The sequence below is a fragment of the Pygocentrus nattereri genome, chromosome 16, assembly GCF_015220715.1.
Source record: "Pygocentrus nattereri isolate fPygNat1 chromosome 16, fPygNat1.pri, whole genome shotgun sequence".
NCBI classification, from domain to species: Eukaryota; Metazoa; Chordata; class Actinopteri; order Characiformes; family Serrasalmidae; genus Pygocentrus; species Pygocentrus nattereri.
This window is the reverse complement of record NC_051226.1, coordinates 12,443,290-12,469,388: the sequence shown is the minus strand read 5'-3', so window position 1 is coordinate 12,469,388 and position 26,099 is coordinate 12,443,290. Positions and strand designations below refer to the sequence as shown.

General features: G+C 39.4%; 1 protein-coding gene across 5 annotated transcripts in view; it reads left to right on the top strand.

The window, feature by feature from the left end:
- rxraa (retinoid X receptor, alpha a) overlaps positions 1 to 26,099 on the top strand; it is a 173,441-nt gene that overhangs the window by 135,900 nt on the left and 11,442 nt on the right. For 2 of the 5 annotated variants that reach the window (XM_037546207.1, XM_017715542.2), the window contains 5 exons: positions 4,037 to 4,187; positions 4,333 to 4,512; positions 10,068 to 10,252; positions 24,045 to 24,174; positions 25,133 to 25,265. In XM_037546207.1, the coding sequence (XP_037402104.1) occupies positions 4,037 to 4,187; positions 4,333 to 4,512; positions 10,068 to 10,252; positions 24,045 to 24,174; positions 25,133 to 25,265 (779 nt within the window). Of the gene's footprint in view, positions 1 to 4,027; positions 4,188 to 4,332; positions 4,513 to 10,067; positions 10,253 to 24,044; positions 24,175 to 25,132; positions 25,266 to 26,099 lie in introns of all 5 variants that reach the window. The other 3 variants (XM_017715562.2, XM_037546208.1, XM_017715533.2) reach the window with 2 other exon arrangements.

The following is a 26,099-nucleotide window of genomic DNA, read 5'->3' as shown; positions in this document are numbered from 1 at the left end:
CCCAACAGGCCATACCACCGGTGGAATGGAAATTCATTCAGATCTGTTTATTAATTATACATTTCCCCTATAACACAGTCATCAGATTAACTAGAACACTGTTGGCTGTGTGTGTGTGTATGTGTAACGTTGAGACTCTGCGTTGAGCTGTTAGTGAGCAATGAGGGACAAAGGGGGAGGAGCTTGGTGTGAAAACAGTTCATACCTCTCCACAAAGAAGGTCATGCTGAGACAAAAGATTGTGAATCTGAGGGGACACTGAAATGGGTGGAAATGAAATTTTATGGCTAATGTGAAAAGGAATTAAATAATAAACAGCTTAACTAAAAATTCTGCTGTTTATTATTTAACATCTTTTCATGAATAGATTAATATAAACAGCCTAAAATGATAAAATACATGAAATATAATCTTGTTAGATTAATGTATATTGAGCAGTTCATGGTGTTTTTTTCTTCTCTTACAAAGTCAAGTCAAGATGCTTTTATTGTCGTTGTATCTATGTACAAATACACAGTGGAGTGAAATTACGTTCCTCCAGGAACAACACGGTGCAACAAGGATGAAAAGTACAAAGTGCAAACATGCAGACGTAGTGTGCAAACAAAAAATTAAGCTATAACAATACAATAAATGCGTTAAATTAAACAGACATTAGACGCAGTAAACTGACAGGACAGTAGAGCACAGACACAGCAGACGTTTCTGGACATGAAGTGAACATGCCAGAGATATGAGGTTTTGTACCAGCGATGACAGCAACGAAAACTGTGTCAAACACCGTAAGCGGCCCTGACGAAACCATTGGAGTTACATTGCTCTGCGCTGCATCACTGACAGGTGCTCCACACACGAGGCTCTGTGCAATTATTATTAACTGGTTTGAGATCCGGAATGCTTTAAGAATGTCAGTGCTTCATCATCTCCAACACGACTTCAGCAGAATTCTTAGTGATTTTGTTTGTTTCTGTTAATTAGCTCTTACTTTTTGTTATAACATGTTATCCTAATGTTAATGAAAGCTAGGTTTTGATGCATTTTACATGTTTTTATTTCAGCCATAATGATGTTTGTGTTTAGCAGTTCAGCCTGTTTTGCTGTAATGGAAGATAAAAGGTGGCAACTGTCAGCTGTTTCTCACAGGAAATACTGTTGCTTTATAGGTGGGATTTTCACTGATGTTGATAAATCCATAGCACCCAATATTACATCCAGGGGTCACACCCTAATGCACAAGCAGCTAGTGGTCATTATGGCTGGGATATTTTGCAGTTGTGGATTTTGAGCACTGAATCCGCTGCTAGCCGTAGAGCTGTAGCTGCTGTTGCATTCCTGTGCTGATTTTGATTTGGTGTGAGTGGTTGTGCACTGTGAAGGCCTGATATGCTGTTCAGTTGGTGCGAATCCACCACTGAAAATGATGAATTGCTGTTGATTGTAGCTTATATCTCCCCCACCTTCTGTCATAAATCTGCACAGAGTGCTGCAGCGCTCTTTTTTCAGCATATGCATGTATGAACAAATCTCCCTCTGTGTCTGGATGAGTTCACCCAGGCACATTTTTGGCTCGGGTGTATTTTTACAAGAGGGGAAAAAAACATAAGCTTGTCTTTATTCCACTGTCCTGTTAAATATTTTATTGCAGCTATCCTAGCATAGAACATTTGCAGCAACAGTGTTGAATGTGAATAAATGAGTCTAGGGACATATGCTGCTATGACTGCTTGCCTATACTCAGAGAGAGAGAGAGAGAAGGGGGGGGTGTTCTTCTCAGACACACCTGCATTAATCATAAGAGATAGTTGTCTCACCAAAATCAATTGGAGGGCTGCATTCAGAGGGAGAGGCTGCATTACTTGCAGAAAAGTTGGGCTGCTTGATAGTGTATTGTTTATTTCTGTGAGAAATACATGATTTTTAGCTCTTTTGGTGGCTGTATAGTATAATACATTATTATGCTGGATCTATAGCAGTCTTCTATGACTTGCATTATATTGTGCTGGTGGTCTGCATACATAGTGTTACGCAAAAGTCTTCAACTGAGAAAATAATCAGTAAAGCTGTTTATTTAGGCAGTAGGCAGTTATTAATTAAAAAACACTAACATTATTATGACACTTCATTTTGAGTGGTACTTTTGAAATGAAACAAACACTATCAGTAACGTATCAAAAACATAAGAGGGTTAGGATTAGGTTTTGGGTTGAGGTTAAGGTTAGGATTAGGGCCAGGGTTAGGGTGAGGTCTTGGGTAAGGTTGGGTAGGTTAGGTTTTGCGTAATGGAGGTAACATATTAACAGTACATTTACTTAATGTAAGTACTGTATCAACAGCACATCTGCAAGATATTTACTTCAGTGTATTCAGATGCTTCACTAATGCTACGTCACTGATTTGTAGTTGAAGTGTTATTGATAATAAAGAGTTTATTAATTGTCCACAATGGACGCTCCAAATAAAGAGTTATCAGCAATAGAATAAATACAGATATACAAATAAACAATACATTGTGAATTAATTGTGTGTGACTGTTTTGCCATTTCTAAAGCTCTAATTGAGAAAGCCCAGCATTCACAATTACCATCCAATACATAGTTTATTTAAACAATCCTTCATTAAATGAGGTGCTGCTGATGGAATTTAACAAATGAGTGCAATGGCTGATGTGCAGCCAGAAGTCATCTAACTGCATTCTTCTAATGAATGTATGAAAAACATAATAAGAACGCTTTCATTTTTAAAAAGTTAATGCTTTTTTGTGTTTATTGCAATGGCATATCGTGTTTTCTACTGGCACTCACTAAAACTCATACTTAGCCTAAAACAATTTTCTTTGCAAAGTACTATAACTTGTGCACTAGATGTACTCAGGTGGTCACTCTTTTGCACATGTTCACACTTTTATACATTTAATTGTATGTCTCATGTTGTTTTCTCCTGTGTATTTATCATTGTAACAACTTTAATGAAGGATGGAGCAAGGACACTGGGGCAGGTGTGAAGAAGGAGAGCTTTTTATTGTTTATACACAATGCAAATACCTCTCAGCTTTTCAGCCCACAGACAAATGAAGGCAAGGTGCTCGCTGGGACTTTTCAGTCCTTTCTTTCTTTCTTGTTCAGTTCAGTTCAGCTCAGCTTAGTTTGGCACTCACACCTTTACACACCTAACACCTTCTCTCTATGGGCTTTGCCATCTACTGAGGGAAGAGATGACTATAAGTAGGCTGGCAGAAACAAGGCACAGGTGAATATCAGCTACTTAACCCACTGGTTCAGCCCGACCAGCTTTTCTGTCCTGCATTCAATGCTCGGCCACGCCCCCGGGCTTTGACCCTATTTTTTTTTTGTTATGGCATATGTATAAATCAGTACTTCAGTATTTATGAACAGTTCATACCAGTGAGAAAATAACATTGTTTTGACATTAAACTAAAGTGACAGACGTATGTGCCATTTATAACACTGTTATGAAGCATTGTTCCCACTCATAAGGCTGAGGATTGGTTAAGAACTATATATATATATATATATATATATATATATATATATATATATATATATACATATATATATCAGAAAGTATGATTCATATTAAGGTTGTGGCTGCAGAGAAATAACAGGTAGTTAAATGTTATTACTAAGTTTGAAATCTTCCACCGAACTGATAAATGAGGCTGTTAACTAGGCCTCTACTTGTGAATGATGTGTTATAAATGGAACAAATGTCTTTAGTTTAAGGCCCTTTTATGTCAGTATAATGTCACTTACTTTATAAAACTTCTTATGTACTTTTGTGATGTACTTTTATGAAGCAACACTGTAGAGTTTATTAACAACCTCATAAATACATTATTCAATGCTTATGCTTGTGTTATAAAGGCCCAATGTAGGTAGCCTTCAAAAAACTCTTACCAATTAGTCTAGGTCTTTGTCAGTCTTACTGTGTGGTCGAGCAAACACTGATGTTCTGCAGGTGTACGCAGGCTGATATCTATCTAAACAGTGTTTGTTGTTTTCATGTGTATATGTTGCAGTTAAATTCGCCGATGAACTCTGTCAGTAGCTCTGAAGACATCAAGCCTCCACTGGGCCTCAACGGCGTGATGAAGGTGCCAGCTCAGCCCTCAGGCACACCCATCTCCCTCACCAAACACATCTGTGCCATCTGCGGAGACCGATCCTCTGGTACACACGCACTCACATCCGCTTGCAGCTGTGGCTCAACATTTGAACTCATTTATACATTTATGCATTATGTTCACCTTTAAGCAGTTTTTTTTGGAAGTTCTCATTTCCACGTGCCATTTTGATAAATGTGCCGTCTCCTCAGGTAAACACTATGGCGTGTACAGCTGTGAGGGCTGCAAGGGCTTCTTTAAGAGAACCGTGCGGAAAGACCTGACCTACACCTGCAGAGACAACAAAGACTGCATCATCGACAAGCGCCAGCGCAACCGCTGCCAGTACTGCCGCTATCAGAAGTGTCTGGCCATGGGCATGAAGAGAGAAGGTACAACAGATTACGTAGAGGACTGTCCCCCCTCACAGATACAGACAAACCAGCAATAACCATGCAACACAAAATGTGCAGCACAGCTAATTAAGTGCTGTGCATAAAGTCACCTTGGTGGTGACCAGCCTCTCTTTACCACTACTGTATTTTTATGTGTCATAAGTAAAAACTTATCATAATTATTTGATAATATTAATGAGCTAATACATATTAGTGACCAGTGCTTTGTGAGGGCCTGTTTGGGTGCCAAAATGGACATTCAAAACCAGAAATCTGTGGATTCTAAATATTTTGGAACATTGATGTTGTAAAATCTAAAAATACAGTCAGAAAATTACAAGCATGCCAGTCATGCATGCTAGCCATAGTGTTTAATGTGGAAGCTTTTAGCCAATGATGTATGGTCATAAAAAATGTGAAACAGAATCTAGAACTGTGAAAATAAGTTGAAAAATAAAAACAGTCAGTAAATAATAAACGAAGAATTCATATAAGGTTTTTAAATCATTTGGAGGCTTTAGTTAACAATTTAACACTTTTTTTAACAGTAGAAAAAATGTATAATTTATTTCTCACTGAAATAGGAACATAATTGTTAAATTAGTTATTTTATCCAAAATTATAGATTAAAGGTGAAATAATTAATCATTACTTGCAGCTTTACTATTAACTGTAACTTACTATCCATAACATGTAACTTAAAAGTATGTTCATGATCCATGTGCAGCCTATAGTGCAGTGAGTCCAGTGGAACTATATGTTAAAACAAGTGTTTCAGAAAAAAACTTTATTAACTAAATTTCCCCCTTAATCCAAATGTTGGCGGTCAGCCAAGACATGGTTGCTGACTGAAGTTTGCTTCTTTAGCTTTACTGTGAAACTATGAGGCAAATGTATCTAATGTAGTAGTAATTAAAGTTGACTGTGACTGTTTTCAGCTGAATGTCCATTTTTATAGACAACAGTATGACAAAGTCAGAAAGATTATTTCATAACTCAACATAGTTTAAGGCAAGCATGTAAAGGTTTATGCTTGCAGTTTGCATTTAGCTACATTAGCACTGTAGCTCCAGCGCTAAACAAAAGACGAAACCGTATCTTAGCTGATGGATAAGATTTGGATTATGTTGGAAAATTGTAAAAATGAGATTTTTAACTGATTTAAATACATGGTAATGATCAGACATACAGAGTCCTTGGACTTTCGTAGAATCAAACTCTTCACTCAAGCTTTGGTAGAACTGTGAGATTCTTATTTGCGAGCTTTCAGGAGGCTTGGTTTGTGTTATTGTGATAAGCGTCCATAGCAGTGCTGAAGGGAGAGGTTAGTGGCTTTTACTGAGGCTTTGGACAGCAATGAGAAGTGATCGTAGATAAACAGTAGCTTTTATTTTGTTTCCTAGATCATATTGTTAAAATGGAGGCTTATTCTCTTCCCTTCCGGATCAGTACCTCAGGCATGAGAAAAAGATGAGAGCAGAGAGGGATGAAAGAGGAGTGAGAGAAGGAGCTTATCGCTATAGAGGAGGAGGACATTAGCACTTTTAGCACACCAGTCACACTTGTCCCCGAGAGAAAGAGACAGAAGAACACACTGCGTCGGTCCCTCAGAGAAGAGCACTGCACGCACTGGTGAAATATTGATCTGAGAGACTGTTTATAGTCTGAGTTTGGCTATAGATGAATTATGCGTTTATGGGATTCAATAATTTCTCTTTGCTGTTTTTTGAAATGGTTCAAAGAAGCTGCCAGGCTGCTTTTAAGGATTCGGCTTTTACCATTAAACTAAATTCTGTATCATATCCATACGCTCAAGAACACACACACATTAGGGGTATTACTATTGATTCTATAACCAGAGTAATTAACCAATGATTTGGATGATTAATCAACTGAAAAAGGCCAGACTATAGATGGAGTTAACTGAGGTGAGTTTCCCAAAAGCATCTTAATACAAAGACCACTGTTAAATGGTAGAGCAAGCATCAAAGTGACCATTAGAGAAGTTCACCACAGTCAATGCAGTCCGTGTGTGGAAACTAAGCTGCAAAAACAGCCCATTTTGAATATTTTTTTAAATAATTGGCAAAAAACATTGCATTTACTTATGTCAACCTATATATGAGACACAGTACAGGGCAGCCAATTAGAACAGAGCTCATTTACATATATCAGTCAGTAATGACAACAGCTTGTTCATTTCTCAGTAATAAAAATAGATTAAACAATGGACATGTAAAAATAAATGAGGATGATTTTGTTAAACTAACTCACAGAAAAGTGTAAAAAATAAACAAAGCAACAAAAATAAACGACAAGAATAATCATAGAAACGCTGTGTGGCAAAAAAAGCAGTGTAAATAGCCCTGTTTACTTAAGCTTTAGTATACATTATTATGTAAACTGTCAGCTAATCATTGCAGATTTCTCAAGAACATACATTTGAATCCAATCATATTGTTATCCAAAACCCCCTTCTGTCCAGACATTAAATGGAACCCATCACAGCTCACAGATCTATAGGAGCAGTGAGAGTGGAGTTCATGTAAAGGACGTGAGAGGCCCTCCAGCTGCCTCTACTTTGGGGACTCTTAATGAACATGAATGACAGATCAGTTCAGTGATAAAGATAAAACACATATAGATTACACAGGTATACATTACACACATATACACATATGTAGATTACGCAGATAGCTGGAAGCCGGGCTCCTCCTGTTCCAGGGCCACGAGGCCCTTACAAATTAAGGTGCTTTAGTAGGTCTTGACTTGGACATATGGTTCCAGGGAAGAGAACTTTAATTGATACAATTACCTTTACATTATATGGAAAGTCTTCAGCCTTTAACCTTATCAAGCCTGATGTCCCTTTGATGTGTTCAGAGACTTTAGCTTTGTCTACCTGACTAATTCAGACTAATTTTAGCTAATTTAATCTCACTAATTTGATCTTTCTGTGTTTTCTGTAACGAAATAAAAGAAGCTCCATGCTGCTTTTATTGTTGGCTGCCCTGTCCTGGTTTCCGAGCTCTTTTCAAATGGTATTTGGTAATTTTTTTTTTTTGGTAAATATTGATTTGTTTCACCAGAGAAACAGTTAATGGCTTTATTTGAAATCATAATGTAAAATTGACGCTTGACAAAGCCTAAATTGGCTCTTTTATAGTATCACTCCAAAGAACTCTTTTTAGCACCTTTATTTTTAAGAATGCACCTTAAGCTCCACCCAGTTCCGTGTTTTTTTGCAGAGTACAAGTGAGGCACCGCAAGCCCGGGCAGAGTGAAATAATAGAGGCCAGAAATACATATGCACAGTACACACATTACGCACAGTACACACAGTAGACCTTTCCCCTCTCATGCTTTTTCTTCCTTAGCCCCAGCTTGGCCTTTCCCCCTGTCCTTATTTATATCGTGTGGGGCTCGAGTTCTGTTGGAGGTTACGGTCATATACTGCATTTGGGTTGCCCATAAGCCCCCCTGTAGCCTGGGGCAGGGGAAGAGAAGGGCCACGCCAGCCCGAAAAGGGCCGAGTGAAACTGCAGAAAAACAGGATTAAATGAATTTATGTGCTCCTCCTTCTACAGGGGGGAAATAAAGCTAACTTGATTTCAGCCCCCCTCACCTCTCCCTGACTCCAGGAGAAGTATTCTACCCTTGGGCTGACCTCCAGAAGCAGACAGCAGTTTCTGTAAAGTGGGGCCCCCTCTCTCTCTCTCTCTCTCGTTCTTTTTCTCCCCCACTGTACCCTGAGGCCCCTTCAGCAAACCACAACTGTGATTCAGCTGTGAGGAAATAGCAGAGGATGAAAGAAAACAGAGAATGTGTGAAGTGAAGTCTGTGTGTGTGTGTGTGTGTGTGTGTGTGTGTGTGTGTGTGTGTGTGTGTGTGTGTTTTCAGTACAAAATTGTCTATCACAGAAAAAAACTAGGACCAATGAAATGGTCCCAGTACTGTAAAAAAGATAAGTTTTTAAGTTTTTTTAATTTATTTTATTTTTATTATACTTAAGAAAGTCATATTACATATAGATACTTATATACTTCTGAGTCATATTATTATTGCGTATAGATAGCTAAATGTACAGTGCTGTGCAAAAGTCTGAGCCTGGTTTTCCATTATCCAAAATTCGTATTTTCTGGTAGACCACCAACACTGTCACCGTCAGATAAACAACACTTATAACTTTTATTTTTCAGAGGGAGGAGAAAATCAACATGCTTTCTGTTGTGTTTCTGTCCAGTGTTACACTATGACAAGGCAACTGCACTATGGGTCTGAAAGGATGTGTAGCTGTTACTGCGAAAAGGAAACAGACAATTTCCTTAGACAGTAGAACATTTGCAAATCAAACAGAGAATCTGCTGGTGATCTCAGAATGAAGGACTGACCACCCCAGAGTCCAGACCTATACATTATTGATTGTGTTTGGGTGTATGTGGATCGTGAGAAGTAGAAAATACAACCAACTTCTAAGACTGACCTTTGGAGGTGTGGAAAAATATCCCTGCAGATTTCTTTGAAAAGCTGAAAGAAAGTTTCCCAAAAAGAAAGAAAGCTGCAATAAACGTCAAAGTGCATTGCGACTGCTTTGAGTGGAAATTAAATAAATGAAGGGTGGTCTCTGAATTTTGCACAGTACTACATATTATGATTGCATGTACTTACATATATACAGTATGTGTGAGACATGTTGTTATTATTAAAAATAGGTGTTTGCAAATATATAATACTATTGGGGTAAATGTATGACTCCATGTCCTGAAATTGTGTAAAAACATGTGTGTGTGTCTCCATGTGTATGAAAGGGGGTATATTGGGAGGAGGTTTTGAAGGGGGCCATATTGGGGGAGGTTTTGAAGGTTTGTAGAGGAACAGGGAGAGACACACATGCACAGAGAGAAAGACAGAGAGAGAAAGAGAGAGAGTTTCCACAACCACAGAGGCTTGAGGTATGGTTAGCTCTGCCTTGGCCACAGTACGACTGACTGACTGCTCAGCACTCTAACCACTTCCTGCTGCTCTGCTCGAGCCGATCAAACGCCTGATCCATTAAACTAAACATTGAATCAGCAGCCCTGTTACAAACAAAACACTCCACTGTGCACTCTGTTCTCCAAGCAGGCCTGGATTCACAGCGCTTCTGACGTCTCTGTGAATGACTGAAATAGAAGTTAAACCCACGGTACAGCTACCTGCTGTTATACAAAAAATAATCTAAAAGCAAGTGGAAAGTAGAAGGTGGATTAGAGCATCAGTACTAGGACTTCATAGTATATTATTATGCATATTGACCTTCACAGTATGGATAAAAGACTACAGCATACAGAAGAACACTAATAAATTACACATTTTTTATAAATATTATAAATATTCTTTTTGTGATGAGAATACAGCCCAATCTTTAACCATATACTTTCAACTTACAATCACTGGTATGTTTTCAAAGTATTGTAAGGCATAATATGACATTTTGTCCATATTGTGCAGCCCTGCTCAGTAATGTATGTGTTAGCACTGCCTCTGTAAGCAGCAGTAGTGACCGGACCCAGTTTTGTTACATGCAGCTGTCCAGGAGGAGCGCCAGCGAGCCAAAGACCGAAACGAGAACGAGGTGGAGTCCACCAGCAGCGCCAATGAGGACATGCCTGTGGAGAAGATCCTGGAGGCTGAACTTGCTGTCGAGCCCAAGACTGAAACCTACATTGAGACCAACCTGGGCATGCCCTCCAACTCAGTAAGTAACTCCCCCTTCTTAAACATGAAACACACTGAAAGGTTCCTCCTCCTGCATGGTCATCTCGCTTTCAGAGAGGTGGATAAATGTTCTTTCATCTGCTTTATTTAACTACAAGTTTGTCTTAGGCCTTCAGTGTATGAGGGTGCTATGAGGGTAGACTGTGATCAAGAGAACACTGGGAAGTTGGGCTGGGGTGAATACTTGGAGCTATAAGGCTAGGCCCCCCCTCCCCACATTTTTGGATGGTGGTAGGACTGGCATAGCACGGAGAAACAGGGAGAAGATGGAACAGGGGTGAGAAATACAAATCCTCACAGGAAACAGAAGAGAGAGATGGAAATGTATGAGGCACTAGATTGTCAGGCATGATCCTCCCCCCAAACTTCAGTTATTCCATAACTCCATTTAGCTGCATCTGTTAGTATATTGCAGGGTTGTCCAGCAGTAGTTCTGTCCAGCACAGTGTAGTGATTTTCCGAAATGGCACAGATTGAGTATCTGGTATCAGGCCGGTTGAAAATGTAAATGCAATATTGGAAGCTAATCTGTAAGAGATCTGGCCAGAAATATCACAGAATTGCTTGTAATGCCAAAAAGATTTATACTGGATTTAATGTTGGCGATAGACAGATGAGGCAAACCAGATGTTCCATTGTTTTCAGCTTCAGCAGTGGAATAAATCAGATGTTGAGTTTTTGGGGACACATTGAATCAACCATTATTGTACCAAAAATGAGCACAGTGCATCCTCATACTTTTTTCCTCCTTAAATAAAGTATCAACATTGCAAAAGCCCTGATATTAATACATTTTGACTAATAACCTGTAGAGCAGTGTGGGTCAAACAGTAGTATGAGACATAATAAGGTGATATTTTCAATAGCAATATGTGAACACAGCATTAGGGGTTAAATTCTTCCCAATTTAGTTGTTGCCAATTCCTACTAATTAAGTGTCCCCAATCACACAATGCCAACAAGCTGGGAAGGTGAAGTCTAGCGTGTTTTTCCTTCAAGACACTAATGCAACATGAACACTAACTGCTAATTCTGTTACATCAGTTAACAGACACCCTTGTTGGTCACAAACCCAGAGAGAGCAGGGCCAGCTATGCTATCATGTTTCCAGAAATGGCACAGATTGAGTATTAGTATCAGGCTGGTACCAGCTGAAAATGTAGATGCAATATTGGAGGCTAAAAAATTGTTTAGATTCTGTTAAAAAATCTACCCAGAAATTTTGTACTTCCAGGCATAGATGGCTGTGGCATCACAGGGGAATTGAACTCACAGTCTCCTGACAACAGAGCTAATGCTTAGACCAGGGATTAGCAACATGCATCTCTTTTACTGCCTTAAATAGTGCAGTAGTTAACATTACATTCTGGAGCCTCAGGTACCCTTTAAGGTGCCTTAAGCCTCATAAAAAATTAATTTTGAGAGACATTTTACAAGAAACTATTCCACTTTTGCGCAAAAGTTTCCTGCCAGAGGTGTGAGAAAAGCAGCTATAGGCGAGCTAAAACTTAAAACAGAGCAAAGTAAATCTGGGTTTCCATTTATATTATACTTTTAGTCTATACTAGAACATTAGCACATACTGAGACACATTTACAGGCAACATGGTAAAATAGACATAAAATGCTGTGACTCCCAAGGTGGTATGATTTTTGTTGAAAAGACAAATGGCTCTTCTTAACATCTGGGTTGCCGACCCCTGGCTTAGATGTTTGTGCAACTTGGGCGTTAAAGCATCCATCCATCCATTTTCTAAGCCACTTCTCCGTCAGGGTCGCGGGGTGTGCTGGAGCCTATCCCAGCAGTCATCAGGCGGAAGGCAGGATACACCCTGGACAGGTCACCAGTCCATCACAGGGCAGACAGACAGACATAGACAGTCACTCACACTCACACCTAGGGGCAATTTAGCATGTCCAATCAACCTGACTGCATGTCTTTGGACTGTGGACTGTATTTTTTTAAAAAAAGCTATCACATCTGTGTGAGCCTGTATTCAAGATTTCAGTATTAGTATTAGAAAAGAAAAAATGCGATATCTTGCCATCTCTCTAGTGATATGTCTACGCAAACGCCTGATTCATCACAGCACAGATTATGGATTTAGTTATGGTGTTTGGAAATCTTCAAACTGCTCTCAACTCTAGCTGTACAATAATTTGTCACCCCTGCTTGCCTAGCTGTGTTCTGTCTTCCCATGTTACTTTATCTATGTATGGAATCTGACTTGGGCTGGCTTTCTTCAATCCATGTGAGTCTTCAGAGATTTTCAATATGTCACACTTCTGAGAAACTTGAAATTTGAGGCCATTATCACTGTTGTGAAGTCTACACTGTCAATATACATCTGTCTCTGAGGCTCAGTCTCTCCATATCACTGTCTCTGATATCCCCTCAATTAGGTAGATCTACTGCACTCCTCTGTCTTTGTAGTGACTTGTTATGTGAGCTCCACAATGGCAGCATCACAGTTAACTGAAAGCAGGATCCACAAAGTGCTTGTTAGTATTCTTCCTTTTTGACTTGGGCCCGTTTTCAGAGCTATGCGTCCAGACTGTGTGCTCCGTTTATTCCGTTTTCAAAGAGAAGTGAAACAGCAGGTGATTGTGTGCATTCAGACTAATATGGCAGTCTGTGATGAAGATCATTATGCAAGCTGTAGCAGAGCTTCACCTGTGTCTGCCTGCTCCACCTGTATCAGTACAGCAGAGACACTGATTAGTCACTGTGATGAACAAGCACCTGTAATGCTGGCTCTCACAGGAGCACTGGCTGAACGAGAGATGAAAACCTGCATAGCAACTGCTGCCTGATTGGACAAGATTTACAGAACATTTCCAGTTTAAAATGCTACACTACAAAGCTGGACTATGTTGCTGTAAGTTTGGAAATGACAGCAACAAACATGCCATCATGCTAATGTTAGCTCAAATTACTATCCTAACAATGTGAGCTTTTTTAGTTGTGGTCTATATATTTTTATTTGTGTCACGCAAAATTTGGAATTTATATCACACACACACACACACACACACACACACACACACACACACATATATATATACATAGTATCTCACAAAAATGACTACACCCCTCACATTTCTGCAAATATTCTATTATATCTTTTCATGGGACAACACTATGGAAAAGAAACAGATATAACTTAAAGTAGTCAGTGTGAATGGGGAGCAGGGCTGTTAAATTTGGTGTTCTGGGTACAATTCTCTCACACTGGCCACTGGATATTCAACATGGCACCTCATGGCAAAGAACTCTCTGAGGATGTGAGAAATAGAATTGTTGTTCTCCTATAAGAAGATTGCTCACACCCTGAAACTGACCTAGCATGGTGGCCAAGGTCATACAGTGGTTTTCCAGGACTGGTTCCACTCCGAACAGGCCTTGTCAAGGTCGACCAAAGAAATTGAGTGCACATGTTCAGCATATTATATCTTCAAAAAATAGATGCATGAGTGCTGTCAGCATTGCTGCAGAGGTTGAAGAAGTGGGAGATCAGCCTGTCAGTGCTCAGACCATACGCCGCACAATGCATCAACTCGGTCTGCATGGCCATCATCCCAGAAGGACGTCTCTTCTGAAGCTGACGCACAAGAAAGCCCAGAAATAGTTTAACTCTCTGGCCACAAGCTAATATGTTAGCCCCAAGTTAACACTAGTAATGTACAGTGATGCAATGCTTATTTGATTGTGATTTCTTCCAATATGCTACAAACCTTATTCAGCCTATAGTTGTTATGAAATAATATATGGAGCACAAAACAAAATCACACAGCTTCCGTCTGTCCTGTGGTATTGGAGGAGCATTTTTTTCCCTCTCTCACATCAAAATGAGTACATGTAGTACTTTTACGGTAAGAGAGTGTTTTCAGGAGATAGAGGAGTGGTGAGAGGTGTGGGGGGGCAGGGGCTGAGTGCTTCTTTTGGGACTGCTGTAGAGCGTAGAGAGAATGTCCTGGAAGTGAGGGTGACGGTTATGCGAGTAAATGGGGTTTATTTTGGGCAGATGAGGTTGTCTGGGCTGGAAGGGGTGATGTTAGGGGAAGCAGAGAGAGCCTCCTGGGAGAAGCTGCCAGGCTGACACTAGAAAGCACTCTCTCTCTCTCTCTCTCTCTCTCTCTCTCTGTCTGTTCTGAATACTCCAGTAGGGTGCGCACTCCTGTACACTTCCCCCCAGCAACATGGCCACAACTAATTACTAGTTAGTAGTAGATTATTTGTTCAGTTTCTGTAAGTGAATCTATAATACAGACTATTCTTAAATTAATCGACTAAGCAAACCAGTATGCCTTCTGCCCCAAGATTGTTCGTTTAATTCATTTCTATAACTGACTGACTCTGTAATATCAAATAATCAAACCATTATGCAGTCTGTTTCTAGAATTAATTATTTGAAAGAAGTCCATAATCATTTCAGTAGGATTGACTATTATTAATTGAATCTACGAATCTAACCAGTATGCTTTTTTACAGTTATTTTATCAATTTTCTATGGTTATTTTTAGCAATTATTTGTATAGTTGACTAATCAAACCACTATACCTTCTGTTTTACAACTGATTATTTAGCTGATTCCCACAATTATTTGATTAGTTGAAAAATCAAACCATGATGCCTCCTATTTGCAATAATTATTTGACTGATTTCTGTAATTGATTCTGAAAGATTGACTATTATTTGATGATTAGTCAACAAATCAAGCCATTATGCCTTCTGTAGTTTCCTCTCAGTTTGCCCATCACAGCATCTCAAAGCAAAGATGATTTTTTTCTTGTGTAATTAAAACTAAGAAGCCATATCGCCCCCAAAACTCCCTGCTGTGTTCTACAATCTGTCAGAATATACTGATAGTATAATCTATGAGTGTGCTGTATCTACATCATAGAAGCTTAGTGTCTTTGTTTTTAATTAAATGCGACGTTTTTCCATGATCATCATAGCTGACCACTAACGGACTTAGTTGCCTAATTGTCACAGCCCCAGCACACAAACATTGTAAAGAATTTGGCTCAGACTGAAATATGTAAATGAAAACTAAACTATGAGCTGTGTTAAAGAAAGCAGCGCTTGATGAGCTGGAATGAGCTTTGTCCTCTTGGGGAGCAGGCAGAGGCATTGACTCCTTCTCCCTTGCTCCAACTCTCCCACTCTCTCTCTCCCCTCCTGCTGTCTCTGGCTCGTCCCCTCCATCCAGGGTCTTTTCGGAGTCGCTGCCCCGTTCACTAATTAATCACAGGGCCTCAGCCCACAGTGCAGCCCCTGAATGAGCCGTCATAGCACCCTAATGGCTGGGGTTTGGCCGAGCTGAATAACGTGTGTTTATCTCATGGTGACCTAGAACAGGAGTTAAACAGGCGTTAGTAACATGCCTCCAGACACACGAGGACCGGACTGAGAAAAACGCTCAGAGCCAGTCACGCTCCCTCCCTCCCTCTCTCTCTCTCTCTCTCTCTCTCTCTCTCCTTCTTTTTTCCTCACTATCATTCTCTCTCCCTCTCCCTCTCACATTTGCTCATACATCTCTCACTCTCTTTTTCTCCTCTCTCTTCCTTTTCCATCTCTCTCCATCTATCTCTTTCTGTCCTCTAACCCTCAACTCCCTCTCTCACTCTCTTTCTCTTCTCTCTCTTAAGCTTCCATCTCTCTTCTGTATTCTTTCTTTCTTTCTCCCTCTCTCTAGCTTCTGTCTTACTCTTCCATCTCTCTTTCATTCTCTCTATCCCTTTCTGCTTTGTTTCTTTCATTCTTTTTCTCTTTGCCTCTCTCTTCTCTCTCTTAGGCTTCCATCTCTCTCCCCTGTTGTTCTTTCTTTCTTTCTTTTATTCTTTCTTTCTTTATTCATTATTTATTTCTCTGTCCCTCTCTCTCTCTCTTTGCCTCTCTTGTTCCTCCATCTCTCTTTCCCTCTTGTTCTCTCTATCTATTTCTGCTTTGTTTCTTTCTTTCTCTCTTTCTCTCTTGCTCTCTCTCTTCTCTTTCTTAGGCTTCCACTGTCTTTCTCCCTCGTTGTCCATCTCCTGCTTCTTTCATTCATTCTTTCTCACTTTCCCTCTTACTCTCACTCTCTCTCTCTCTCTCTCTCTCTCTCTCTCTCTCTCTCTCTCTCTCTCTCTCTGTCTGTCTTTCTCTTCAATTTCTTTTATCTCTCTGCCCCTCCCCCACTCTAGTTCTCTTCCTCCTCCAATCTCTGTTAATCATCTTTTCACATTTTGATTTCATTATTTTCAGGATTTATTGTCAGTTTAGTCAGTTAACTGATGGTTGTTTATGCATCATCTCATTGTTTTCAGTGCACTTATTTGGCTGAGAAGTGCTGTTTTCAGGGGGTTTCCCACAAAAGCTCACACAGGCCCCTCTCGTCTCCATGCCGTCTCGGCCACAGACACACACACCCTTTTTCTTCCTTGTTGTCACGCAACTGTAATGCAGTTTAAGCAGAGTATGAAAAATTAAAACATCTTTCGTCTCCTCTCCTCTAGTTATGAAAATTTCATAGAACAATATGCAAGCGAGGCGTTTCTGTGAGAGGGAGGGATGAGGATCGGCCGTGAATAATGCAGACGGAATGCTTTCGATTCGTCTGGAAAAAAAACAGCACTTGTTTTGCGATGGTCATGAAGAGACCATTCAAAGCGTCTCCTCAAATCCAAAATCGTGGCCATCACCACTACCCTGGGGGGAGTCTCACAAACAAATCATGCGGCCAGCTGCATTGCAGCCCCTCTCACTCCAACACACTTAGAGAGGGAGAGCAGGGAAATCAGCATTGGCCATTTTCAGACATATCAGCCACATTCTGCTCACAGCTATAGCTCACTGCTGGGCTATGTATTGTCTATACTGCCATGCTGTTCACAGTTTTGATAGATAAAGATTCATTTGATACATAAAGATTCATTAACCTCATTGTGTGTAATTTGGAAAGAGCTGAATACTAAATAAACAGAAAGCTTTCTTTCAATGAATCTGGATTCTTTCTGGTTACAGTACCGTCTAAGATTCCCTTTGGTGTAAAATGACCCATGTCTTTTTCCCCCCTGAAGTCTGTGTATGAAATGTGTGTGGTTTTATGACCAAAAACAGTCACAATATATGTTTAAATAACCATGTCTAAACCCACAGCAGTGAACAGGCTGTTTTTGTTCCTGCCCCTATAAGACTGAAATATGTAAATGATCTTTGTTCTGATTGGCCTGTACTGTACATCACTCAAAAAGCAGTCTGGTATCAAACTTCCCTTATAACCTTAATGTGGGGGTTGCAAACATGCATTAAGATAAGCTCATATATGCAAATAAACTGTTTTTTGTGACATCACAAAAACAACTACTCAATTCACTGGATTGGCTGAATTGGTATGAACTGGGGAGTGAAGCATATGCTTTGAAAGCGTATGTGTTCACTTACTACAACAGAATTCATCCATCCATCCATTTTCCAAGCCACTTCTCCGTCAGGGTCGCGGGGGAGTGCTGGAGCCTATCCCAGCAGTTATTGGGCGGAAGGCAGGATACACCCTGGACAGGTCGCCAGTCCATCGCAGGGCAATCAGAATTCAGTTTTCTGTAATATGTGCCCTTTAAGATGCAGATCAGACCAATCTAAACAGGCTGTTCATAGAATTCCACTATAATTATTTCATTTAAGTTTAATATAATCTAATTCTGTAATACTGTGTTATATTTTGAAGATACTGTGATATTGTTCTTCACTACTCACAGATGAGGTAATAACACTGAAGCTCTGTGGATAATATAGATTACCTACCCATTCGAACGAAGTTCTAACAATAAATGCTCTTAAACGCTGGAGTTAATGTAGAACTGCTTATTCACCCTTTAACCCTGAAGGTTGGCGCAGAGACTTCTGGTCACCATACCAACACAGTGGTCTAGTTACTAGCTAATGAAAAGACAAAGCGAAATGTAAGACAATAATTTGGAGAATTTGGATGGATTTATTTGCATTTATAAGTTCTCGGCTGGTTCCTGATTCGTTTAATCTGCAGTGAGAAATGTCAAACACTAAAAAGTCACAAAGCTCAAGTCAGCTTCTTGTTCACGAGCCTCTTGTTCGAGTTTCAGTTACATTCTGGCGGCTCAGGTACCATTTAAGGAAGAACTGGAAAATTCAAACAAGAAGCTGTAAGAAGATGACTTCAGCCTCAAATTTTGAGAGACCTTTTACAAGAAACTGTTCTACCTTTGTGGAAAAGCTTCCTGCTGGAAATGTGAGAAAAGCATCTATCGCTGAGCTAAAGGTTAAAGCAGAGCAAAGTAAGTCTGCATTTGTGATTATATTAGATTTTTAGCCTCTACTATCAGCACATACTGAGACATACTTACAGCCAAGAGGGTAAAATGGACATAAAATGCTGTGGCTCCCAAGGTGATTTGATTCCTGTTGAAAGGACAAAATGTTTTTTCTTAACATTTGGGTTGCTGACCCCTGGTCTAAACAATGGTAAAGAAAACAGTTCTATAAAGAACCCTGAACACTCAAAGAACACCTTGCTTGATTAAAGGGTTCTTTGCCTTGTGAAACTGTTCCTCAGATTGATGGAGAATGAAAAGGGTTCTATATAGCACCAATAAGGGTTCTGCTATTGTTATTATACAAGCTTGTTACAATAGAAGAGCCCTTTATGGTGCTATATAGAACCTTTTTGGAAAACAATCATCTAGAGCTCGTTTTTTCTTCGATCTAAAGAACTAATTTATGACTCAAAGAACTCTTTAATCATGCCAATTATTCTTTGAGTGTTCATGGTTCTATATGGAACCATTTTCTTTACTAAAGAACCATTGAAGAACAGAGTGTATCATAGATCTGGTCCTTTGGAATCTCTACCTTTAGCATGGTGTAGTTGAGGCATGTTGAGTGTGATAAAGGGCAGACCTTTGGCCTGCTGGGGCCCAGACCAGTGGGAAGCCCCGAGTGCCGCCCCACCGCCTGTCACTCGCCTCTCTCTGTCGCTACACCCATCCGGGCTGGGAGAGAAATGAGGTCAGGGTAAACATGGCTAAGAGAGCCATGTATCATTCATGAGTATTGCTGTGTTTAACTAGAACTCTGGGAGTTGTATTCTTTTGAGAGGAATCGGTGGAGGCGCTCTGTTACCGCTCTGTTTTTTATTTGTATTGCTGCATTGTGCATGAATTATCTGTTTGTTTATACATTTGAGAAGAAACACAGCAGAAGGCTGTTGCGCTGAGAGGAGTCATCTGCATGTCCCTAATCTCATACAGAAATATTCATAAGTTATGCTGCCTGTCAGAAGTTTGAGGTCACCTTGCCTTCTTTGAACTGAATCGTCACTGGTACGTTTCAATTAAGTAAGAAAAAATACCTGCAAAAATAAATATTTGGTAGTACTCTGAATCTATAAATGTCCATGTGTGAAGTGCAAGTTTTACCTAAATAATGGTGTGATTATTTTCTTTTTTAAACTGTTAATCGATTATATTGAAGGTCTTTTGGACTAAAGTTGGTTTAAACACCTGAAAGCTTTGAGCAGTGATGAGTGTTTAGTGCTTATTGCAAACCAATAAAAAGACTGTGCAAAATTTATTTTACTTCTGTTTACTTGAATTCTTGTTTTGCTGCATTTATGTTTATATGTATTCATTCTAATGTCAATGTTTGTAGTGCCACAAGCACTACGATAAATAGTTTAACCAATTATCTTAGTTGCCTGAGACTTTTGCGCAGTATACTTTTAATACCCGTAAAATACCACGCAGGAGTTGGTGAATAGATGGCTTTGTCTGGCAGTTTCGGTATCTCCCTCTCTTGCCTTTGATCTGCTGCAGCTGTGAGCTGATGAGCTGAAGTTTTAAACAGGGTATTGAGTGAACGCTTGAAGACGATGGCTCAGTGGAGGGGAAGAGTATTGGCATGAGCTTTCTGTGCTTAGGCCTGAAGTCACTCGAGGGAATCTGCATGCTGGAATGCAGGAACATCCAGAAGATCATTGTATTGATTCCTAGGATTTTTTAAAACTGGGATTTGAGCAAAGTTTCTTTGCACTTAGTTATTTGTTGTTGTTATGAATGGATGGGTTCACGGAAAGTGGGACTTATTTGTGTGAGTGAGTGATCTGAAAGGATCTTGTGCAAGTTTGAGTTGCAGGTTGTGGCCATTTCTGCTACCACTTCCACTAAAGACCTAAACATCACGCCAGACCTACTTTTGAGCCTGTACATGTGACATTAATACCCAGACATATGATGTGGTCAGAAAAACTGTGAAATCTTGGACTTTTCAATGATTATTTCAGGCTTTACAGGGTGACTTCCAGCAGTACAGAGACGACATATTGTCACTGTCCAAAGAAAAATAAGCATCTAAAAAAATGCCAACTTTACAGAGGGCAAAACCATTATTCATTATTTACTGCTAATGTAAGTTAATGTAAAGAGAGTTTCTGTTGGTCCATTTAGCATGAAATGTTCATACAATGTAAAGTTCAGCATCTTCAAATGATGTATAAAAATAGAAATAGCTTCTTTACGTTTTTAGAATAAACAGCTTAAGTCAAGGCTGTTTTTTCCTTCTTTTATTTAATTATTTATTTTGTTACCACAGTTTTATCATGTGGTGCATTCGCTCTGACCTCTCTTGACACAACAGTGGCATATTGACACTCAGATTCTATTAGCTCTACACATATATGTAGCTCCAGGTGCTCCTCGCTTTCTCTCTCGCTCTCTGACTCCACTGACTCTCTCTTTCGTCTTCAGAAACAAAACAAGAGCTCTGTATTTCCCCTGTTTACGGCTCACTTGGCGCCCAGTGTGAGGTTTCTGTGAACGTTTTTCATTTTGCTTGTTTGTGGGCCATCGCCGTCTGTGGCAGGACGCTGTGTGGGGAGACATGCTAATAGAGGCGCAGCCATGGGGGGTGTAAGGGGAAAACCCTCCATACAAACATCCTTCACTGTCTGTCAGTTTAAAAAGACAGCCTTATCTGTTCCATGCAATACACTACTACCATGACTGCATCTAGTGGTATGAACATGTAAATAATGAACTGCATCAGTTTTGCAATTTTCTAGTCAATTATAATTGATTGATTGGCTCATTAGTTTGGTCCAAAATGTGATTCCTTTTCATAAAAGTTGTGGTATTTTATCTGTTTTAAAGGGCGCAGATCATGGAGGCCAAAACTTATTTATTTTGACATAATATGTAAGAACTGACACTTTAAAGTGCGCCCAATGAATTGCAGTTCATGTAGAGGAATTTAGCTTCAGAAACAGCCATTGCAATTCTTTGTTGTTTGTTTTTGTTATGTTACATTTAAAAACAGCAGTTAAATATATCCACCTATTCATCCTACAGCAGTTTAGCTCTACCTATTTGTAAGTTTTAGGAATTATTAAAGGAAATATGACTGTTTTGGTCATAAGCCTGCATAATACTGAAATATGTCTGTATTATTGATGTCTTCACTATTTCACCACTGTGTAAGCAGGGTTGGGATGTAACAGAATACAAGTATTGGGAATATAGTATTGGGAATAACAAACTGACTTTTGTTAAGTCAGTATTCAGAGTACAGTTATTTTTTACATTTGTGGGAGAATACATTTAGAATACTTACCAACCAAATAAAACAAATCTAAAATCTTCAAAAGAAACACTGTCAGTCCTTTTTTATTAACTATTTTAGTATCAGTGCACTGCATGTAGCAAACATGCTCATTAATGGCTTTTATACAATCACTGAACTGCTAAAGCCTGAGTAGACTAATAAACCATGTTTGTTAGTGATAAGCGTAGTATGTGTGTCATGCTGGACTGGACTGTGGGAGCAGCAGAAGACTGACGCAAGCAGTGCAAGACAAAAAAGTTGGGTAGTTTTAGAAGTTCATATAAATTATAAGTAAATGTTTCATGAAATGTATCAACAGAATAATTACATAAAGAAAGCTGAAAACCAGTAACAGTGAGAAACAGTGTGAAGTGAAAAAAGGGTTTTCTAACATGCCTTTCTGAGATTTCTGTATATTGTAAGGAGATGTGTTGCTGAATACATTGAGGACAGTGTATTCAGTTTAGCCATTACTACTTTTTAAAGGGTTCTGTCCAAATCTGTATATATGTAGTTCCTCTCATTATATTTGCATATTCAGCGTATTTTGGTACAGTTTAGAAATATTTTTAAAAACACCTTGACTATGCAGATGTAAGAAGAGAAACTGCTGTATCGGTGCTGTACACTACTTTTAAAAAATATAACTATTTTCTAGGTGCATTTACATCTTCAGTATATTGTTAAAAATATTTCTCGATTGTTAAATAAAATACCTGACCCCAATCTAATCACGTATCAAATCATTGTGATAACTGAGATTTCAGGATGCACTGAATCATTTCCTAAAGAATCATATTCAGAATTATGTCATTGTGAGGCCAGAGATTTCACACCTTTAGCTAATAGTCCATTGTGTAGATTCTCAGTGTGGATGAATTGATGTGTGTAGAGTGAAGTGTTTTCCTGCTCTGAGTGCTGTGAGGGCTCTTTTTGACAGAGCGAGTGTGTGACTTGGAGAGAGTGTCAAACAGCTTTCTGTCCGCTGGAGCTTCCTGCAGGAAATGCCTGCCTGATCAGGGTGTGTTTTTAACGCTGCGTCTCTGCAGGTATTTCCTGAGCGTCCCGGGGCAGAAACACTATTTGTTTTGCCTTCCTGTTCACTCCCGCTCGAAGGGGATTACTCACCAGCCCGAGTGTATGGGAGCGCCGAAGTGGTGTCAGGGTCGGACTGCAGAGATCTGCTACCCTCCAGGCTCCACACACACCCACTCTGACAAACTGTCACCAAAACCGTTTTACTCTGTTAATCACTTTGTTAATCTCTGCTGTAGCATATGTGCTTACAAGCTGCTTCAATTATAACATTTTTAGATTTAAACAGGCTGGTTTTAGAACTGGTTTTCATTTAGAACTGATGCATGTAAATGACTTCTGTTGTGATTAGCCCTATATTGCGCCTCACTCAGAAGCAGTGCAAAGTGATACACATTAAACTCTTTTATTTCAAAAAGGCATGGACAATTAGTTTTTCCATGATATGGGCCCTTTGAGGTCAAATATGTGTGTGATTGGTTTATAAGTAAGGTCCCAGGGGTGTAAATCTCTGACATCATTCAGTTTGATTTTGATTGTGTGTGCCTGATTTAGTGCATCATGAAATGTCAAATTTCACTATGATTTTGATATAATTTTTATTATTTTTAAAAATAAGATGAATACACAGATAACAGATTCAACTGGAGAAACTATTTACACTGTAGTGGAATACAGACAGTAAAAACAAAATTTCTTTTAAATTGTATTTTGACAATTGTATTTTAGTCAGAAAGTCACATACCTGAATATTATTAGCATCAATTATAATCATTCCAAAATGTCCGTAGTTGAATTGCCTCCTTTAGATGCAGTTTTACACCCCTAATGCATGGAGTTGTGCCCCAACCCCATCCCACCCCCCCAAAACAGACACGCATACAAAACACTCAGGAGCTCCATACAGAGCTCAGGTCATGGATCAGGCTGTCAGCGCATAGCGCAGGGTTAGTGTTACTGCACAGCCAGCTGTGTTATGTGTCAGTGGAGGTTGTGTCGACAGTAGTGTGATTAATAATTGGTTGACAGTGTAAATAGAATGTGGTTTGTTGTCTCTGTGTTTTTCTGTTTCTGTATTTACCTTTGTGCTGGACACTGATTTACTCTCGTCTCTCTCCCTGCAGCCCAATGATCCAGTCACTAATATCTGTCAGGCAGCAGACAAACAGCTCTTTACTCTGGTGGAGTGGGCCAAAAGGATCCCACACTTCTCTGAACTGCCCCTGGATGACCAGGTCATCTTACTGCGAGCAGGTAGACACATATATATATATATATATATATGATTTTGTTATGATGCTACAAAAAGTAATTGCCTAGTCATTTGTTTAGCTTGCCATATAAGAAGACTGGTGAGATAGGATATACTTGCCATATGTTATATTGTTGTAATTCAGGATATCAGAAAAAGACTTTTAAATGTGTGTGCTCTTTCCTTTTTGAAGGTAATTGATTCGAAAATAGCAGAATAGGTGGTGTTAATTGTAATTTACACAAATTCATTGTTATGAGTGTCAAATAATGTCATCTTTTATTTAAAAAGCCTAATCACAGTTTGTATCCTATATACTTTGCTGAATGTAGCCTTACAGAAGCCCATAAGTCATGATTAGTTTTTAGGAGCCACGATCGCAGACTAGTGGCTATGTTACGACTAATGGACTAGTTTTTCATTTTCAGTCATATAACATCTTTCTCATACGCAAGGATGCTTTAGAACAGAGTGGTCAAATTCCATTTTCTTCCGCAAGACTTGATCAGTTCTGCAGTGTTGAAACAAACAGAAGCATATTGTTCCAATCCTCCTTTCACCACAGCTCTGTGTTCTTTCTGAATGTTAAGTAAACCGATGCTGTTTAAAGACCCTTCATTGTGCACCGTGCCTGCTTGGCCTCTTGTATTAGCTGGGTGATGCTGCTCTTCTCAGGAACAGCTCATAGCAGTGCAGAGGGTGTTCTCTCACAGCTAGCAGGTTTTCTATAAATAACCTCTTTAGTTTTGCTGTCTCACAGATGAAAGCATTTTCCCCAGCCTTTTCCCAGCACTATTCTATAGGGTAATATGGGGGTTGTACAGGGCTGTAGTTGCCAGGCAGACTAGTTAAAGGAACCCTGTCACTCATCAGCCACCTTGCTGCTTTTTATTTGCCCCTTTAAAGTCATGTTTTTTGGCCTTTGTGTAAATTCCATCTTTCTGCTGCTGTCTTTGTCAGGCTGGAATGAGCTGCTCATCGCATCATTCTCGCACCGCTCTATAGCCGTGAAGGATGGCATTCTCCTAGCTACGGGGCTCCACGTGCACAGGAACAGTGCCCACAGCGCAGGAGTGGGAGCCATATTCGACAGGTCAGAGATTAGGGACATAAATGTCAAAACCTGGTCAAAACAGTTAAAAAACTTGCCACTATGATAATGCTGACTTCTACTTGCAGCCCTGTGGGATTCTCTTCGTTTGTTAACACTAAATTAATGGCGATTCAGAACGTTCTTTGGCAATTCTAAATTAAACGTGGACATTTGAAGCTCTTAAAAGACATTCCATGTTTTACTGGAAGCTTGTGTCAGACATATTACCATGTATTTTATCTTGTAGCAGGTTCACAGTGACTAAAGTTTCACTAAAGAACTCTGACATAAAGAACAATCAGTGATGTGCCTAGGACACCCAGAAAACCAGGATAATGTTTTCATCTCACAACATTGGTCCCACCTATAAAAAATCTAATTGTCACTTGCTAATTATGTTGATAGCTGATCTAATATGTTAGCTCTTCTTCTGAGCTCCTGGAGTCCTAACCAGTAGGAGAGCTATTGGTGAGAGCTTAGCCTCCTAAATACCACAGAAAAGAAACAATTCATGATTGGCCATTTTTCCACTGGACAGTTCAAGAATTTAACCATTTTTTTCCATCTAAAACATAACAATAAAACAATAGTACTTGCAGAGTTTAAATGCAAATGTGATTCTTTTGAATAAAAATGAAAAATTGCAGACATGCATTTTTTACTTCCAGAAATGATTATGTATTCCCTTTTCAATATATCTGCATTATAAAATTGTTAAGACACAGGAAAAGTAATTCTTGAGCCGTTTGGTGTTCAGAGCAGTGGCGATAGTAACCAGACGTCCCAAGTGTTTAATGCTACGTCATAGAAAGCCATTACAAATACAGTGCCATG